The sequence below is a fragment of the Callithrix jacchus genome, chromosome 1, assembly GCF_049354715.1.
Source record: "Callithrix jacchus isolate 240 chromosome 1, calJac240_pri, whole genome shotgun sequence".
Classification (NCBI taxonomy): Eukaryota; Metazoa; Chordata; class Mammalia; order Primates; family Cebidae; genus Callithrix; species Callithrix jacchus.
The window spans coordinates 172,975,448-172,995,797 of NC_133502.1; the positions used below are offsets into that span (position 1 = coordinate 172,975,448).

A 20,350-nucleotide genomic window follows, 5' to 3' on the forward strand; every position below is an offset into this window, starting at 1 on the left:
AGTCCACTCTGCTGACAGCAACTGGAACCTCTCTGTCCCCAGGAGGGGTGCATGGCTCTTACACTCTCCTGAGCCTGGGCCAGTGCTCAAGGAGGATCAGCAGCCTCAGCAGCCCCCCACTGCCCCAAAAATACCACACAGTGCCCAGACCTCAGCTGCCCAATCTGGTTTTCATTTTTTATTTTCATTCAGCAAACCTGAACATGGGGCCTCCAATGCCCGCCATCTTCCAGAACCACAGCTGGCCACCCAGACGCCATTCAAGAAGTGTCCATCGTTTGGACTGTTTCTTCCAGCACCTCAATTTCCAGAGTAGTGACTTTTTCAGTGAGGACTGCAGTGGTCCCTTTCTCACACCTGTACCGCCCAAACCTAGTGAGAGAAAAACAAAAGCACAGTTAGGATTCCCTTCAAAGTGCCAGAGGGCAGGAGACAGTGAAAACAAATACTCAGGCAAGGCAGTGAGCCGGCTGGACTCCAGTCCTGACTCTCCCGATCCCAGCTCTGTGATCTTGGGGGATTCCAATTCCTCAGCTCTCAAGTGCTACAAAATGGGGGTGCCTAGGAGGCACCTAGTGTGCATAAGAGAGCACAGCCCCTGGCCCCTGATGGACATGTGACTCTCCCCCACCGCAGCATCCCCAGCAAGTGCTGGGAAGCACTTGGTCCCTTGACATCAATCTTCAATCTCCCCACAGTACCCTTCAGTGACAGTAGGAAGCAAATTCCATCATTACACAAGAGGAGGGCATGGCTGTTCTTATCATGTACAGCAACTAGGATGGCTTACTGCTACCTTAGACACTGTACCAACAGCTGGAAGCACAGACAGTACAAAAATACATGCAGCCAGGCTCTAAGCTTGTCATTTCAGACCACTCTCAAGCCTCAAGAAAAGTTAACTGTCCCCTTCAGGGATACACCCAACAACTTCTTCCTTGGAGGAAATCTGGCAGAGGTTTCTCTGAGCACCAGGCAGTCTAGAAGATACATATTTGGGCTGTGAATTCTCACATTGGGTCAGGAATCAGGATACTGTCAAATGGCAGCACACACCCAGCTGTTCCTCTGGTCTATTCCCAGCTGGGATAATATTTCTGTCAAACTGGCAGGAACTACCAGAAGGCTGATGGCCGTGCCATGACCTTGTGCTCCAGGAACACCCATCCTCTCCCCTGGGCGCATGAGCTAAAAGAGGGAGCAGGAAGCAAAACAAGGAGGGCAACTTCCACAGTTCTACATCCGGATGAGGAGCATGGTCAGCCCAGAGTGGCCTGCCTTAATTCTGCCAAGCCTCCCCTAACCCCTACTCTCTTAAAGGATCTAAGCAAAAGTACCTTTTAACAATGTGTCCCCACCCCATTAGTTTCAAGATGTCTCATTCCTTACATGCTGGAATGTGGTGGCAGCGTGCCACCTTGGAGCCAAAGTCCCACATGGCCTCTGTGTGCCTGACTCATCTGAACCAACCCTCAGTGTCTGTGGGAGGCTTGGACACATGAGCCTGCTTCACCACTGTGGTGACAGTGCCCAATTTTGGCCACATGCAGGCAGAGCTTCCACCTTAAGTGCCAGTGGACTGCAAGACCGCGTGGTGGAAGGCTGCAAGCAGAGAAGGCATCAGAGACTTGCCAGGCAAGGCCCACACTGGCAGAAAGCACAGGATGTTTACTCAGACCTATGGCCCTGCCCGCAGCCCGCACCTTGCCATGCACCCTGGGAAGGGCTCCCTAACTCAGGCAGTGCCCCCATCTTCAGTCACTGGCAGAGAAGACAACAGGGAGATTCCAGGGAGCTTGGACACTTGCTGCCTTTGACCCCAGGACACCAATGGGGAGCAGGCTCCGTGCAGGTTGCTGCACGCCCACCACGCACCCAGCACCTCTGGGTCACCTCGCTGACTTCACAAGCAGCCATGGGGCGATTTTGGTTCTGTTCTCGGGTGTTTGGAGCCTCTCTTTACAGCAGGGCAGCCCCCGCCTGAGGGAGCAGAATGTGCCGCTGCTATACTCCCTTTAGATGAGGACCCTGCACTGAGCACAGGTTCCCTAGGCGACCAGAAATACCCCTTCTCAGTGACCCAAATGTGGCTTTCAGAGTCCTCAGCCAGGACCCTGTCCAGTCTGAATAGTGTAACCATTCCCTACCCCATCACCACTTGACATGGCCTGCTCACATCATGCAGCGTCTTGCAGCAACCAGGGAAGCAGGCTATGTGGAGTACTTGGCTCCCACCTACTCGGAGCTCAGCAAAGCCCGGTCCCCCAACACAGCTCTGGGCCTGAAAGGTAGCGTCCCTTCCTCCTAAAGGCCCAAGGGACTTTGTGGGCTCATTAGAGGTCATCTGGTTTAGCTCCATTTCAAAGACAGGGAGACTGATTTGCTGGAAGCCACCCCGCCAGCCACCAACATTCCCCAACCCCAGTGCCCGAGCTCTCTGGCACCGTGCTGCCCCACTCCACCAAGGGCCCACTGAGCTTCCGCAGGGTTGAATGCAGACCACGGTGAATACCTGCTGGTTCTGAATGTTCTGTTCTTTCCTTGTGAATTACTCCTGATTTGGAGTTGAGTGTGCAGTGGGAGATGAAAGCAAGCCTGCAGAAGGTGATGCTCACTATCCTCTGGGCTAGCCATGGGGCTGGGTGGGAGCAGTAGTATATAAATACCCTGTGCTGCACTCAGATGGGTACAGCCGGAAGCAGCGCTCAGGGAGCTCATCCTGAGCTGCTTGGGGTCCCAGAAGAGGTAGGAGCCATAGGACGGTCAAGCAGCTGGATGATCATGAAACACTGCAAACGAGCTGCTCCTCTGACACATGACAGCCACCAGGTTTGGAAAACTTCCAGCTCTGTTCAGCAGATCAACTAGAACCTCTCCCACCAGTGAGTCTGAGCTGTACCACTGATCCAAGGGGCCCACTCAGCATGTAGCACAGGCTAAATGGCACAACTCCCAGTAGCACAGCAGACACACATTAGCTCCAGGCCACCACTGGGAGTCTGTTAGCACTGCTTACACCCAGTTAGGAATCTCGGAGCACTCTGAGGGAAAGTGCTGAGGCTGCTGTGAAAAATGTACCTTCTCACAGAATTCAGGGGATTCTTAAGACACGTGAGAAAGGGCAGCAGATGATCCAAACCTCTCTATTGCACTTCCCAGCCTAGGGCTCTTTCCTGGGCCACCCTCCACCCCTCCCATCAAATTAAATCACTCTCCTACACCTGACAGCACCCCACTGTCATAAAGCAAGTAATGAGCCAAAGTTCTCTGTGGGAGGCTGATTTGGGAACACTGGATGTACTTAACATGGGAAGAACCAAGAAAACTCCATCCAGATGCCATGGAGATACCAAGGGTGGCCACGAAGCCAGGGGACCCAGAAAGAACTTTGTCTCCTTCACTCACCTGGTCCCCTTCTTGTTGGGCACTGTGTATGGGCGGAGAAAATCCAGCTTGCTCTTGCTGATGACACAGAGATCAATGTTGCTTCCAGAGCCCAGGTCATTGAAGATGCCAGCAGCAATGGCTTCGCTCACCAGTTTCTTGGCTTCCTCCTCCTGAGAAAACAGAACGGCAGCAATGACGTCCATAGCTGAACCAGGGCCTGCTCTGACATCCACAACATGCTTCTACTAGCAGCGGGCGAGACCTCCTGAGAGGTAGGTGTTGCTTTTAATGCCCATTTCACAGATGAGTAAAAGATCTCAAAGTACCTCGATGATGTGCCCGAAGTTCCTGGCCCGGGCCTTAAAACTCGTTATGTACGCACTGCGTCTCCACCACATCGGACAGTCACCACACAGCAGAACTGAGGGCTAGGAACTGATCTTGTAAAGGGCCAGGGAGTAAATATTTTAGGCTTTGTAGGCATAGTCTCTACCACACCCACTCAACTCTGCCATGCTAGCACAAAACAGCCACACACAAATACATCAACAAAGGGGTGCAACTGTGATCCAATCTGACACTATGAGCAACAGGCAGCAGACTGCAATTTACTAACTAAGCCCTGATCAAGAACATCCACAACAGCTGGAAGTTACTTCCTGGTAACACAATGGGGAAAGTCAGCATTATTTTGTGGGGGGCGGGGACTAACACCAAAACACAACAGCAGATCTGGTGAAATGCTGGCAGACCAAAGGCGGGACCTCTTGCCCAAAAGAATCTGTCTCTCCTAAGGGGGCCTCTACAAGTCTACTGAAGTAATTCATTACTTTGAAACACTTTCTCCTTTGCTCTGCCTTTAAGCACAAATCCCCACCCCTAACAGTTACTGGTGAACAGATGGATTCATCCCTTTCTTATCCAAGAAGGCTTATCACATGCTAGGTCCTATACTAGGAGCTAGGGCTACAGAGGTGGATGAGACCCCCAAATCCCTGCCCTCTAGGGGCTCAGAGTCCAGCAGGGGCATCTGACCCAAGCAAGTGCAATGCAGGGTGAGGCTGGCTAAGAGCATGTGAGGAGGAGCTGGGAACAAGCTGGTCAGCAGAGCTTCAGGGAAGGCTGAAGGGCAGGCTGCACATGAGGCACTCAGGAAACAGCAGTGAAACAGAAGGCAGGCAGCGAAGGCAATGGCACCGGACTTGGGGAACACCAAGTTCAAGCTCTGTGCACAACGAGGACAAAAATGAAGCAGGCTCCCTGAAAGCAGGGAATCTAACATGTACTACGGCTCCCTCCCAGTCCACGAGGGCATGACAGTACACAAACATGCAAGGTGCACTACAGCGCTCATCTAAGCTTGTAGAAACCCTGATCCAGGCCCAAATTCCAGCCCAAGACCCTCAAAGGGCAGATCCGCTAATCTCAAGTTTTGAGAAGATCTGAACCCACTCGGGACTCCTGCCCTTCTCTGCCTGCCCCACAACAGACTAGTATTCCAGTGACATAAGCGCCCTCTACAGACTCAGAGAAGGACAGAGAAGGTTCCGCTGGAAGTGAACTCCTCAGCAAACCAGCAGCTAGGGGTTCCTTTGATATTTATTCCCCAGGCTTTTTCACTTCCGTGTGACACCTGTGTGGGGCCAATGAGGCCAATGTGTACATATGCAGACCTGTAAGAATACATTCAAACAGGATCTGCTAATTAGGAATTCTCAACAGTCTATGGGACCAGAAGGCTTCCGGAAACCAGTGAAGGTGGTAGCAAAGGAAGCCTCTTAGATGAGGAGCTGGCGGCAGCTGCTATCTAGACAGCAAAAGCCAACCACTAATTCAGCAAATTGCAACCTCATTCCAAACTGCTTCCTTTATTAAATGGCCTTAGGTGTGTGCGCACATGGGCACGTGCTGGGAACACCATACTGGTCCCCTGTTCCTGGCCTCCCACTTCTGCTCCCCTCTTCTCTTCTCTACCACTTGACTATTTCCCCTGCTTTGTTTTCATCTCATCACTGCTGCTGGGGTCTAGAGCCGGCCAACAGTACCTGGCGGACATCACAATCCTGCAGGCAGCACTTAGGACTGCACATTTACATTTTCCAAATGATCTGGGTAGAAGGGGAAGGGTGAAGACTTGGGGGAAGCAGAAATACACAAATGACATGAGACATGCATAGCTAATGTCAACTGATTCGACTGGGCACAGGATACCAGACTGCTGACAGTGCCATGTAAGATTACGAGTGATCTTCCCTCTACTTTGCAAACAGTCTGTAAGTAACTGATAAAGCTTTAAAATATGCAAATTTTAAAATTATATAGTTTCATTTACTCATAAAATTATCATGTATGCTGTTATTTAAGTATAAATAAAGGCTTTTTTTTTAATTAGGGAAATAAATCTTTTAAATTCCTTTCCTCCCCACCAATTCTAAGGAAGATCATTCCTAAAGGAAGACAATCTCAAGTCTCTCACTTTCCCCCCTCCAATCCCATCCGTGTCTCATATTCATATGGCTGAAGATGTTAGGAGATGGAATGAAACTTACATTTACGGAGCACCTATATGCCCACTAAATCAATCAATCAACATCTGTCAGCACTCTTATGTGCCAAGCACTGAGCTGGGCACTTTGCTGATCATCATGTGTATCCCTGCCCCCACCCATCTTTTGATGTTGGTATCGTCAGAAACTCTGGCTGAGTCAGTGACTTACACAAGGTCAAACAGCTGGTGAACAAAAAATAGGACGACAAGCCCCCAGGTCCCAGAGCCAGAAGGCCACAGCACCACACCAACTTGCAAGTGACCTTCCTGGGGCCGGGGGTTCCTCAACTAGTCCCTGACTCAAGGCTGTGTCATTCACTCCCCATCATCAAAGAGCCTTAAGACCTGAGCAGATTTAGGAGGATGCTGTTTGCCAGTTTCTCTGATGGTCACTCCAGCTGGGGGTTGGAGGGCAGTGTTTCCCAAAATACCCAAGACTACCACTTCAAGGGCCTTCTTCATTCTCAACCAGTTGGGCAACATTTCTACAATGCAACGTCAGATCAATATTAAGATCTAAGGTCTTTTTTAACATATCCCTCCCTTAACACCCCAAACCCTCAAAATGCAAAAAGGACAGAAATGACCAAAGGTTCTATTGTCTACCCACTACTTATACAGTTAATGTCTTTAACAAGTATCTATAGGGACCTACTGTGTTTCAGGAACTGCTTCCATGTTGAATACTGTCTCTGACTACAGTGTTTCCATACACAGAATTCTAGACACATATGCAAATATGCTACTGGGCATATTCATACTGTGTTTTCTTTATAGTGGAATTTCACAATTAAACAACTTTTGTCTTTAACATGTGCTACCAAATATTTAAGAAAACTATCAAGAAAAACCACAAACTAAAGACAAGAGGTGAGGAAAACAGCACATTTATATCTGTCTCTAGCCCACAGGAAGCGCAAGCAGCACTGCCTCTTCCGTTCAGATTCACTCTTCATAGGGAAACTGCACTTCCCTTTCCTGGAGATGCAGAGTGTCCTAGGTCCTGGGCAGCATCTGCCTGGGGACAGCGGCTATACAGGAGCCTTGACAAGGGCCCTGCAGAGCCCACGAACCCAGGTGATCAGGCCCAGGTGCGATGCTCTCTCCCACAGCAAGGGAGGCATCCTCCCCCCAGCCGGCTGCCTATGCATTTACGCTGCGGGTCACAAGGGAAACTCGGTGTGGAGATGGGCCAGTAGGACTTATCCTCTTTACCAGAAAAATGGCCCTCTAGGCCAACAGTAGCTTCCCTTTGCTTTCAGACACTCAGCCAAAAGATCACCATGACCCTGATGATGAAACACGACTTAGGGAACCCAGATTCAAGATCATCTGGCAGACGTGGAAGCAGACAGAATGGGTTTGAATCCCCAGTCTACTACTTACTGCTGTGCAACCCTGGACAAGTCACTACACCTCTCTAAGTTTACTCTCCTGCTCTAAAATATAATGATAATAAATCCTACCTCACAAGATTGCTAAAAGGTTAGAAATAAAGGCACAGAAAGCACCTGCTGTAGTTTCTGGCACACAGCTATTGCTTAATAAATGGTAAATTATTTAATAAAGCAAGCCAGAGGGCTCCTAAAAACACAACTTATCTCTAAGCAGTGACTGCCTATACCAAACCCCAGCCCAGGAGAAGGAAGTCCAAACAAACCTGCTGACAAATCTTCACAGTGCCACAGAGAAGTTCCTGTAATAATTAATCCAAGCAAAAAGCACACTCCCTAAAAGTTCAGAGAATATAAAAGGAACACTTCCTGCTTTATGGCTACAAAGACCAAACTAACTGGGAATATCAGTCCCCCGAGCCACCCCTGCTTCTTAAATGAGATTACAATAAGAGTGATGTACTGTACTACAAGTCAGCTGTGACAAGCAGCACTTTATAGAGCTATCTGTTTGTCTCCATCACTGCATCGCACAATGTGTCCCTGGACTCCAATGTGCAGCTCCATTTACCGCTACATGACAAATGGGCAGCACTTGTAAAAGGCACAAAGAGGTCCACGTCGGCCACGTAATGGTCACCACAGCTGTACCCGAGTGCTTGAGGGGACAAAACAGACCCCCAAGTTCATTAAACTGACCAGTAATGGATCTTTCAAAAAGTGCCTTAGGAATCGTACAGAAAAGGCTAAAATAAATAACTCAGCATGGAAGGCTAATCTGAAATGGTGTTTGATAAATTATTTATAACACGGGCGATTGTCTGCATTTAATATTGGAGCTACTAGTAGCATCTTTAAAAGATGATTTATGTGTTGTAATGCTATTAAACTTTATATTGGCCCACTGCTAGCTATAAAGTCTGCTGAGATTTAGAGAATGAGTTTTAAACTGTCACTGCAACATCATAGGAGATGGAGACTGTATTAAATCTTTACTTTAAACCTGTTACCTAGAGAGTTGCATTTTGTAGACACTCACAAACTGATAGATTACCTTGGCATCCGCTACAGGGCAGGTCCAAAATAGTACTGCCAAGAAACTTTGTCCGCATTATTCTTGTCTACAGCTACAATCGAATTTCTTTTCTCACTTAAGTGATTTTTAGATGAGGGATGTCACCAGAGAAAAATGTAGCTGTGCCAGCCAATGGGCACCCTGGACAGTTCAGCATCAAATTAATACTCTTTAAATAAACTCTCTTCCTTTGACTGTTCGGCTATGCATTTGAACACTGCTTTACTTACACTGGAGGCAGGAAAATATTAAACATGCACTTGACTGAAAACCTAGCAGACTGTTTTAGACACAGCTTTGGAATGTGAAAATTCACATATATGGCAAGTCATTTGACATAACTGATTCATAACTAAAAGTTTTAAAAAACTTTAAGAAGAAATAAAATTGGTTATTTGCTGGCAAAAATACTGTTTATGTAGCTGAGGTGCTGGCATAGGGGGCAGAAAACAAATACTCAGCTCCCCCAGCTCTAAGGGTTTTCAGGGCAGCACACAAGTGCCCTTTGCCTTCTGTGCCACCTCCATGCCAGGAGGAAGGGGTGTGGCTCTCCTGCCTCTGCTGGGGGAAATAAGAATGTGGATACCATCACAGCCGAATCCTGCTGACTTCCATCCACTTCCCTGTGTGTTGCTCAATCTACATGCTGTTACATTAGTTCAAACCATTTGCTCCTTCATTAACTACTAAGGATTTAACTCCCTAAGAATTGAGGCATGGGAGGGTTGGGAAGATGCTGGCCAAAGGATACAAAATCTCAGAAGGATTAAGTTCAAGAGATCTATTGTACAAAGCAGTAGTTACAGTTAATAACAATGTATTGTATTCTTGAAAACCAGCTAAGAAAGATTTAAGTGTTCTCACCACAAAAAACATCTGAGATAACGCATATGTTACTATATTAGCTTGACTTAGCCATTCCACAATGTACACATATTTCAAAACATCATTTGTATATGATAAACATACACAATTTTTATTTGTCAAGCAAAATAATTTTTTAAAAGAATTAAGGCAATCCAAATGCAGCTTGGAAAATCTTCATTATCTCTTGTCACTTTGATTTGAAACAGCAAAAAATTCCATTGCTCTGATTATCTAGAACAGAACAGATAAAAGTCTGGGTGTGATGAGAGTTTGGACTCTAAAGAGAGAGGATGAAAATTCTGAACATCAGGGGTCTGCCCTACACCTTCTCCATCTTTGTGTCCCAGGGAACGAGCCTGGTGCTTGGCATGTAGGTCAACAAATGGAAAAAAACGAAACGTTCACTTCAAATGCATGCATGGCTCTGCCAATCTCAAAGACTCTGAAATCATGAGAGAGACCCCAACCAAACGGGGTAATTCCAAAACTGCACCAGTCCCGACTGGAGACCATTCAAAGACAAGCGCTTGAGAGGAAGAGGTCTGAACACGATGTGTCTGTTAGGGCCTGCTGACCGGCTAAGGCTCTGACTATGCCACAGATGCGGGCTAAAGACTCATTAATGGTTGATGGCTGAATACAATTTAAAGAGCTCAAAAAAGTGTTTGAAATAGTCCCCGCAAAAGCAGTCTGCTCCCTGCACTGAGTCACAGACTTGACGTATCCCATATGTAGCCACACATTTTACAGTAGAAAAAGTTGTTTTTTTTTTTCCCCAGACTGGGTTGTATGACAAGAGCAAAGGTGTCTGAGTTTGGGGTTTGGCCTGAGCTGTCTGGGTGAACACCTAGGAATTCAGCAGAGCGGAGCTGCAGCTGGTGCTGACCATGCCTAGGGCTGGGAGTGAGCCAGTGACTGATTTTAGGGGTTTTAAGTGGAAATGGGAAGGGGTGTTCACGGAACTGCCAACCAGGTCTGTCCCAGGTCACTGAGTGATGCCTGTCACAACTCACAGCCTAGAAGAGATGTCAGCGGCTGCACAGCCACAATGAGCTGGAAAAGGGTCGCCCAGAATGAGGACAGCCCTGGACAGCGGGTCACTCTGAGCCACACAGTGCCGCGCGAAAGAATGAGAATAATTCCTCTGTCCAAGGAATAAAATGAGAGAAATGACCCCGACACAGAAATTTCACAAACAGTACGGTGAGCAACTCCGAGGGTAGAAGCAACAGCAAGGGTATGAGAGAACCACCACCAGGCACCCGCCACACCCCCGGGTCTCAGCCAAACATGTCATTTACTGAATTCTCAACTGCTGGTACAGATGAAGAAACTGGGGCTCTCAGAAAGATTGGCTAATGCACTCCAAGAAACATGGCTGTGTACAAGCAGGAGAGTCGGGGAGGCATGCCAAGCTAGGGCCTGGCACCACCAAAGCCTGTCTTCCTATCCCACCATTAGGAAAATCGGTGGCGGGCAAGTGGTTTTGCTGGAATCTGTGACAGTGAATGGAAGGAAAAATACCTAAGCTTCCAGAGGGAAAAAAACCAAAAGAGACGAGAACATATTGCTTTCCACAAGGAGAAGAAATCAATGTTCACAGCATATGTGTATACAAATATATATTTCCAAGGCTGCACTGAATCAAACGTAATCAGAGGAAAAAAAACAAGAAAGCTTGGGTTTCAAGAAAGTGAGAAATATGCTCAGCCATCCTTAAAATGAAAACCAGGTTGCCTCAGATACTAAGAAGATCCTCATCAGATTTCTCTCTCCAAAAACAATGCGGCCAGTGATAACTGGCAATAAATTCCTGGAGCCACTGGAAGGGCTATCACCTGAAAACAGAAATGAAGTGAGTCTGTTCCGTGGGTCACAACAAAGCAGCAGCCAGCACTAGAATTTCTCAGGATAAGGAGAGTAAGCGGTGACAGAAATCCAGTCCTGTCAGAAGCAGAGACTGAAACCAGGGTCTGAGGCCAGCGGAAGAGCCACATTCCCACCTTCAACATCTGGACAGGACATAACCACTGCTAGATGCTAGGCACATGTGGGAAGCCTATCATAGGCACTATGTCATACGGTATGATCCTGCTTCCACAGCCTCACAAGGACCAGCCAGGACCAAGAGGAGATCCAAGGAAGTACAGAGCACCCTCATTCAAATGAGGCAAATTTCAAATGATGCAAAACTCCTGCAAAATGGCCAGGTTAGCTTAGCTCAGCAAGCATGCACAAGTGCCCTGCTATGAACACACTGTACACGCTGTGCTAAACGTGGAGACCGGCCTCAACACAGACCCTGCCCATGAGGATTGTAGAGCCCAGAGGGGGAAACAAGGAGATAATCTCATTACAGTGAGGTACGAGCTAGCAAGAGACGGGCCTGACAAAGGAGCCACAGATGTACAGGGGTCTCATGGGATGCAGGTGATGAAGACTGAGCAGGGCCTTGTAATACGAGTAAAAGGTAGCCAAGCCAAAGGGAAGAAGTGTTGGCAGGAGGAGAGCCATGGAAATGGGAAGGAGAAAGGTGTGGCTGACCAGGCAGATCAGTGTGGCTGATTGCCAGAGAACCTCACAGGCTATACAAGACAGCCCACTCTTTATGCTAAGAAGCGGGGAGACATTAACCTTTTTAAGTGGAAAATGATGTACAGTCATGCGCCACATAAGATTTTGGACAACAATGGACGGCGTATACAACAGCGGTCCCTAAGATTCTCACAAAGCTAAACAATTCCAGGCCAGGTATTAGCGGCTCACAACTGGAACCTGTAACTTTGGGAGGCCATGGTGGGAGAAGTGCTTAAGCTCAGGAGTTGGAGACCAGCCTGGGCAATATAGTGAGACCCCATCTGTACAAAATAAAAAAAATTAGCCGGGTGTGGTGATGTGCACCTGTAGTCCCAGCTACTTGGGAGGCTGAGGCAGGAGGTTACTTTAGCCTGGGAGGTTCAGGTTGCAGTGAGCTGTGATCCTGCCACTGCGCTCCAGCCTGGGCAGCAGAGTGAGCCTTGTCTCAAAAAAAGATAGAGAAAAGAGAGAGAGAGAGAGAAAGAGAGAGAGAGAGATTGCTATCACCTTCTGCCTTCCAATCGGGTAATATATGGAGGCAGAAGACAGTGGTACTGATGGCCCTGGCCCTGCAAAGGCTTAAGCCAATGTGTGTGTTTGTACCTTAGTTTTTAACAAAATGTTTAAAGGGTAAAACATGAAAATAAAAAAATTTTAATAGAAAAGAGCTTATACTAGACCAGGTGTGATGGCTCATGCCTGTAATCTCAGCACTTTAGGAGGCCAAAGCAGGAGGATCACCTGAGGTCAGGACTTAAAGATCAGCCTGGTCAACAAAGCAAAACCCCATTTCCACTAAAAATACAAAAATTAGCCAGGTGTGGTGGTGGGCACCTGCAGTCCCAGCTACTCAGGAGGCTGAGGCAGAAGAATTGCTTGAACCCAGGAGGTGGAGGTTGCAGTGAGCTGAGATCGCATCACTGCACTCCAGCCTGGACACAAAGACTCCGTCTTTAAAAAAAAAAGTTTTTAATGAAAGAGCTTATAGATGAAGGAAATAAAAATATTTTGTACTGCTGAACAGTGTGCTTGTGTTTTAAATTAAGTGTTACAAGGGTCAAAAAGTTTTTACGAAGTAAAAAGGTTAGGGGGTAATTACTGAAGGAAAATTATTTTTGTGAATTGAGTGTAACCTGCATGTCCAGTGATTATAAAGTCTACAGTAATGCACAGTAACACCCTATGCCTTCATATTCACTCCCCACTCGCTCACTGACTCACCCAGAGCAATTTCCAGTTCTGCAGGCTCCATTTGTGGTTAAGTGCCCTAGACAGATAGAACACTTTTTCTCTCTTATACCGTATTTTTACTATACCTTTTCTACATTTAGATGTTAGATACACAAATACTTACTGCTGTGTTACAGCTGCTGAAAATATTCAGCACAGTAACATGCTGTACAGGCTTGTAGCCCAGGAGCAATAGGTTGCACTAGATTGCATCCAGCTAGGTTTGTCTAAGTACCTTCTATGACGTTCACATGATGATAAAATCACCTAAGGTTGCATTTCTCAGACTGTGTTCCCATCGATAAGCAACACATTAACTGTAGTTAGACTTGTGCTTTTAGAAATCACAACAGGGAAGCAGTTGGGGAGGAAATGCCAAAGGCAGGAGACCAGAGAGGTGATGATAATCTCAATCAGAGATGGTGGCAGGACAGCAGGGCCAGGGAGGAGGACCAGCAGCAGGGCAGATTCAGGTGAGGAAGAAGGGGCAGTCAGGTGAAAGTACAGGACGGAAAGACATGGAGGGTGCCACCTGGACTTCTAGCCTCAGTCACAGGTGCTGACCACCCCTCTGAACAAACTCAGCCTTCACACAAAGGCACCAGGAGAGGAGCTAACTCAGATACTTCTCCACGAGGCCTCCAGGCATGTACAGTATTCGGATAAACTGTTACTTAGGTTGGGGGAGGAGGCCTCAAAAGGGCATAACGACTCTTCTGGGGTCTGGAGCTGATGAATATAGTCACTATATTGACTGTGGTCATGAGGGACAGGGGAGGCAATGCTTCACAGAGGCAAGAATTTGAGAGAATAAAGATCCAGATATGAATCCAGTCCTGTTACTTACCAGTGGTGTGACCTTAGTGATAAAAAGTCACTCTGAATTTTTAAGTTCCAAATTCCCCATCTGCAAAGGAGGACCTAAAACCCCCCGGCACACAGGATGGTCATGAGGATTATATGAAGTGTCATGCACAGGAGAGCTGGGCCGCGGCACCTGCAGTGCAGGAAATCCATGATGAATGCCAACTTGACCTGATCCTACCCATCTCCAACGCGCACTAACATGATTACTAAGGCAAAAGACTGACCCTTCCAGAACTACCAATGTGATAGGCAACAGATACAAGCTTAGTACTTCTTTGTTTTTTCAATCCCCAGTTAAAAACAAATCAATTATGACAGTAGCCATCATACTGCAAATGAAACTCAATACACTGCCATAAAACCTTTGTTCATATGCACATTTTCCATATAGAATTACCGCCAATTCAGTGAGAAGTGTACATACCACATTTTCACTTATTCTCTTTCACCAAAAACTGTATTCTAAAAAGAGACAGAAAAAGGAGGCTGACTTCCCATGTGCAGGCTCTGTGCCAAGTACCTGATTCCACACATTCACCCAAACAACGCTTTAAGGTGGTTTGGTTTTTCCACCCAAGAAAACAAAACCTCCAGTCTCCAAAAATACAAATGATACCATCAAGGCTTCAAGTACATTTAATTTATAAATCACTCGGTTTCTCTTTTTAAAGTACTTTGCCTCTAAAATTATTTCACAGTTGTAAATATATTGCTTAAATTATGCTACCCTAACGTTCCATCACTCATCTGGCTTGTACATTTGGTAAAATTAAACACATCCTGATGAATTTCTCTACTACAGGATCTAGTCATTGAATCCCATGGCAAAGAAACTATCAAATTCATTGCGTCAAAACTACGTTCAAACGTTGACACTTTCCTAAAATACATGTAATAAAACCTCTCAGCAAATAGAATAAGTCAAATTATTTTCAGCCACCCGCGTGTCAATAAAAAAGATATCATTTAATTTTCCCATTTGGCCATTTGTTGATTGTAAATCTTAACTGAAACTGACCAAGAAAGTAAAGGCACTTTTTCTTTAAAAGATTCAGGACAAGGTGTAGTCAGAGACTGAGAGAGTAAACTCTTATTACATATGATGAGCATTTCAGAAACACGGTCCTCCTGATGATCCCTTCCAGTACTGACTTCAGTCCATTCCAAGAGACTGAGTTTTGTATTTTATAAAGTGGGGCTACAGGGGTTACACAGAGGCAAAAATCTTCCAACCCAAGCCTCTTCAGAGCCCATGCGTGCACATCCCATCCAGCCCATTCTCAGTGGTCTATCCCTGAATTCCATTCAGCTGAGTTAAAAGCCAGTGTATTTGTCAAGGAACCAAAGTTAATGAGTCTTTACATCTTTTCAATATTCTGTTATCACCAAGGTTCTGATTCTAGAAAAACTACATTCCAACATGACAGGGTGACAATGACTGCAAGTATGACCACATTCTACAGATAAAATATTCACTGCAAATATTTTTTAAAATCTGTACCACTAGGTAGAATTTTAAAATATCTATTTAGTACAACTTCCTATCATTTTTTGGTTTCTGCACAATTTCAGGGCTAGGGGAGGGTAGTATAAATTACTTAACAGACACCCAAAAGTAACATTATCTGCTAAGGTTAAAACTTTAACTACCTTCCTGAGGTATGCTGCTGGGGTCTCATTACAGCAGGTAATCTCACATTCCGCCATGCACAACACACTAAGTACCCGCATCTCCCAATTACACTGCAAGGTAAATCTCAAAGGACATCTGAAAAGTCTACACAGCTCCTGCACCCACTGCTGAAACACAAGCACCTCTAATGGAACGTGGCAGCTTTCTAAACTAAATATTCACACGCAGGGACAAGGATGCTAAGCTCTGGCCTTATCTCACACTGAAGAGCCGATGCTAATTAAAAGGCCACACTGACTTGGGAAATGACTGCCCAGACAACTTTAGACACTGTAATTTCCTTTCCCGGCTGTCCCAACTTCCAGGATTGCACAACTGAGAGACAGAGCAGGGGCCCCCATGCCTCTGGACATAACACTCCTGTCTGGAATGGTCTCCTCTTCAGCCTCCCTGTCCCACCCTTCCTCACAGCCAAGACCAAAAAAATTTACATGAGGAGTCACATGCAATTTGAGGCGGCCTTACAGTCCCCCATATGGAGTCCATCAGCTTCTCTCAGCCATACCTTTATTGCCCACGGTATACATATTGTTCTCAACTTTTCATGCCATAGGCCTTGCCTGTGGGCCTGTGACCCCACTAGGCTGTAAAGTCACTAGGAAAGAGACCATGTCTTAAAACCCGGCACAGAGCCTGATCAATAAAACTCAGGTGAAAGGCATGTAAGCTCACCCTTCACATCTCTGAAGGACCACGTCTACCAGCAGCTTACAGAGGCCTTAATGGCAACTCCAGTGGCAACACAGATCTCTTCTGGTGGTACAGACACCAAGATACACCCCCCCACTGCACTCTGCCTTCTCCAGTTTTGATGTGCCTTAGGAGTTTTTGAGAAAGAGCATCATTTCTTTTTGTAAACGCTTTCACAATAGCAGAAGTTATCCAGGGTATACTCGTTCTTACCATAATCATTTAGCTATTTTTAGAACTGTTTTTACTTCAGCTAGCAAAACCTACACTTGATATAGGCTGTCATGCAAAAAAAAAAAAAACCCTGTCATAAAAGTAGTAATGGCTTTGAAAAACCTCACCCAAGCCAACTTTATTCTTATCCCTCTTTAAGAATCACCAATCCCTTCAAATATTGGCAGTTCTGTTTATTTAGATCTTCCGATGTATAAAATTTGCTGACTTTTCCCACCTTAAGTTGATATCGATACATAAAAACTGTGAAGCATTTTTTTTTTTTCTTGACTAGAAACAAAACTTCTCTGCCTGTGTAAAATTCAGGGGCATTTTAAAATTACCATATGCTTTAGATCAGAAGGTAAAAACAGTACGGTAGCAATTTAAAATCTTCCAGCCTGTGAAAGCTGACAATTAAAATTCAGCAAAATACAGTCTAATCCGTCACACCCCCCACCAACTCTTGTGGACAGTGGTCTCAATTAACACCTAAATGCCCTGTATTAGAAGGTTTACCATTTGATATTTTAGGTTAATTTACATATATAATGTAAACCTACACAGGTACTACATTTAAATATTTGGCCCCAAATATTATTTTTAACTTAATTTTCCACAGAGCTAATTAAAAAGAGAGAGAGAGAAAAAACTTTGCTAAATTCTTCATCACGCTTTGGTGTATATTAGCGAATGTGCAGTGTGTGGCTTCCTTGCACACCCACTAGCCCACCACCTCCCCCTTTCTGCTATCACACACCACACAAGTATAATAAACCATGTGAATATTTCATACCGCTGTGAAATATGCTGGAGTATCAATTCAACATCTGCTGTCTTTAGGGTCCAGGAGTCCCGCAGAGACACTTTCAATTTGTAATTGAGTTCTATGCTGAATTAATCAGCAGTTTATCTTTTTTACTAAAATAATGTCTTCACCACTAACCCAGATTTACATTAACAATTTATGTCAAATTACCTGCCAAGGCAAACCTTATAAGATTCTAAGCTACAATCCAGTAATACTCAGTAGTCCTGTATTTCAATTCTTGTATTTCTTGAACCTACACACAAGAAAAGTGGAAATCCATTGTTCCAAGAGCTTGCAGAACTCTAATCACAGATGACCTCTTACATTTATAATAGAGCCTCACTTTGGATGGTGAGATTCATGCAGGTTTCCTCTCTCCCCCCAAAAGCCACTGTTCCGTAAGTGGTTATGATTCCAAATTTTTACCAAATAGAATTCTAAAATGAAATAAAGTCAGTGAATAACAAAAGAGTATATTTTATTTCTTTTTTTCCCCAAGGAAAATCTTCCCATTCTAAATCTTGGCTTGGCTCAAGTAACAGAAAAAAGACAACCCAGATGAAGGAAGAATTTTTAGTGCTTATTATGTATCTGAGACCCAAGTTAGCAAAGGCAGTTCAACTTGATTAGAGGGGTGAAGTTCCATTTGCTCTTTGAAATCACGATACAGAGTATTTTATTAGCAATATCTGCTTTTCAATTTCACCTGCATGGTTAGAAGTCTCCAAACATTTACTGATTTCAATACTATCCCTGAATCTAGCTCTCCACACACACACACACACACACACACACACACACACACACACTCTCTACCTCTCTCTCTCTCTCTCTCTCTCTCTCTCTCTCTCTCTCTCGTCACAAGACCAGAAGTTTTTTGCGTGCTGGACTTTTGCCACAGGTGCCAGCAGACAACATACTTCATGAAATATTTCTCCTATATGGTATATGTCCTCCTGTATTTCACAGTTCTAGGAAATATGTAAAGCAAAAACATTTCAAATGGAACACCTGCTCCAAAGAAATACATCATAAATAATTATCTATCAACTACAGAGTAGAATAATCCCTTCTTTTCAATCTACTTTGCCAATAGCTGCACAAGGAATTTCCACCACCATACACAACAGCCTCTCTCAGTACTGCCTATGCATTACAGCACCAAAGTGTAACAGCTTGCAATCATTTGGAACCTCTAAGTATCTGCTGATTACATAGTGGTCAGTGTTTACACAGCAGGGCAGAAGACGTGACAGAAGTTTCAGAAACATTTTTGGGAGAAAATCAACAAAGTCAATAACAAAGCCAATATACCCTTTGTTGATATCCTTTCATTACTCCTCTAAGAATTGGAAATAGAGAACTTCAAAATGTATAGTCACTTTCCTAAGATTTGTTGATTCTTGAATTCTAGAGACCTGGCCCCAAGAAGAATCCATTCCCAGCTTATGGAGATTTTGGGTAAACTATGCCTTTCCTTTTCTGTCTCCTTCCATCTAACCCCCTTTTATTTCCTGAAATTCAACAGCAATAAGTCACACTCCCTAAAACTTCCTTCACCTCTTACTCATAATATTCCACTTTCAACTTCAACTTTTACTAAAGGCAGATGCCATGGTAAGGGTAGAAATGAAGACCAGCCACCCCGTAACTGGGCTCTGCAGGTAAGACAGGTGAGGAAGACACAGACTTGGACAAAAGAATGCAGATTCCATGGCCCTTTCTAAGTTCAGGAAGACTAACAAATCCCAGATAATCAAGAAAGAAGCAATTACTTCTACAATTCCAAACTCTGTGTGGTAGGAAGCAGTCCTGCTCTTCAGTCAGGTGAAAGGTCAAAGAAAATTTCCAACCGCTCTGTAAGATCCCACAAAATGCAAAAGGCAAGAAGACTGAGGGAGCAGTCTTAACTCAAGGAGTCCCTTTCTACCTCGCCAAAGTTGGCCACCAGTGGTTTTCGATGAAGAACAAGCTCACTTCTTCAAAGGCGACAACTCAAAATACCTGGTGCTGGTGGGAAGCTTTCACCTTCAACAGTGTTTCTCACCATCATCTGTTCTAAAGGCATAATGGGTAATTTTCCAAATCACCCACTGAACTAAAAATGTCAACTTCCATAACTGTTCATTTCTAAAATTAACTGGTTAACACTATTAGAATAATTCTATACAGGGCCCCAGGGATTGTATCTTAGGGTTCAGACATCTCTAAAACCTAACATTTTATGTTAAAGCCAGAGAGAAAAATCATTGAGGAAAATGGATTAATCTTTTGATCTAATAATAAAGACAATTTATTACATCTTATGCTTCAGGTCTTAAGGAAGGCCAATAAGCAGGAATTATGACCAAAAGCAAATGACAGAAATAGCCTCAGGGAGAGCTTCTGAAAGGGCCCTTTCAATATTTAAACAAATGTACAATCATCAACCCAATTACTGCACAGATCCAGTATACAAAGAAGCACGTCAAATGTTTCAATTGTCCCATATAAACATTTCCATAGTTGAACTAGTTCTTAACAAAAAAATCCATCAAAACCACACAATAAGATACCAATTCACACACACCCAGCAGGATTACTGCAATCCAAAAGATAAGTGTTGGTGAGGATGTATGGAAATTGAAACTTTCATACACTGCTAGTGGCACAGACACTTTGGAAAATTCTTGGCAGTTCCACAAAAGTTTAAACATAGAGTTAACTACACGACCTGGCAATCTTGCTCCTAGAATTTCTCTTCCCAAGAGAAATCACAACATATGTCCATACAAAAACTGGTACACCAATGTTCATGGCAGCATTATATAGTCAAAAAGTGAAAACAGTCCAAATGTCCAGCTAATGAATAAATAAGTAAAATGTGGTATGTCCATACAATAGAATACTATTTGACCATCAAAAAGAAATACTGATATATGCTACAACACGGGTGAAATATTACACAAAGTGAAAGAAGTCAGACACAAAAGACCACATACTATACAATTATATTTAT

General features: G+C 44.8%; 1 protein-coding gene across 1 annotated transcript in view; it reads right to left on the reverse strand.

Moving 5' to 3' along the window:
- Window positions 1–151: 151 nt before the first annotated feature.
- PSMB7 (proteasome 20S subunit beta 7) overlaps window positions 152–20,350 on the reverse strand; it is a 61,524-nt gene continuing 41,325 nt past the window's right edge. Inside the window, exons 7-8 of the mRNA XM_002743305.6 lie at window positions 3,406–3,557; window positions 152–372 (exon numbers count right to left, since the gene is read on the reverse strand). Of these exons, the coding sequence (XP_002743351.1) occupies window positions 261–372; window positions 3,406–3,557 (264 nt within the window). The 3' untranslated portion in view covers window positions 152–260. The remainder of the gene's footprint in view (window positions 373–3,405; window positions 3,558–20,350) is intronic.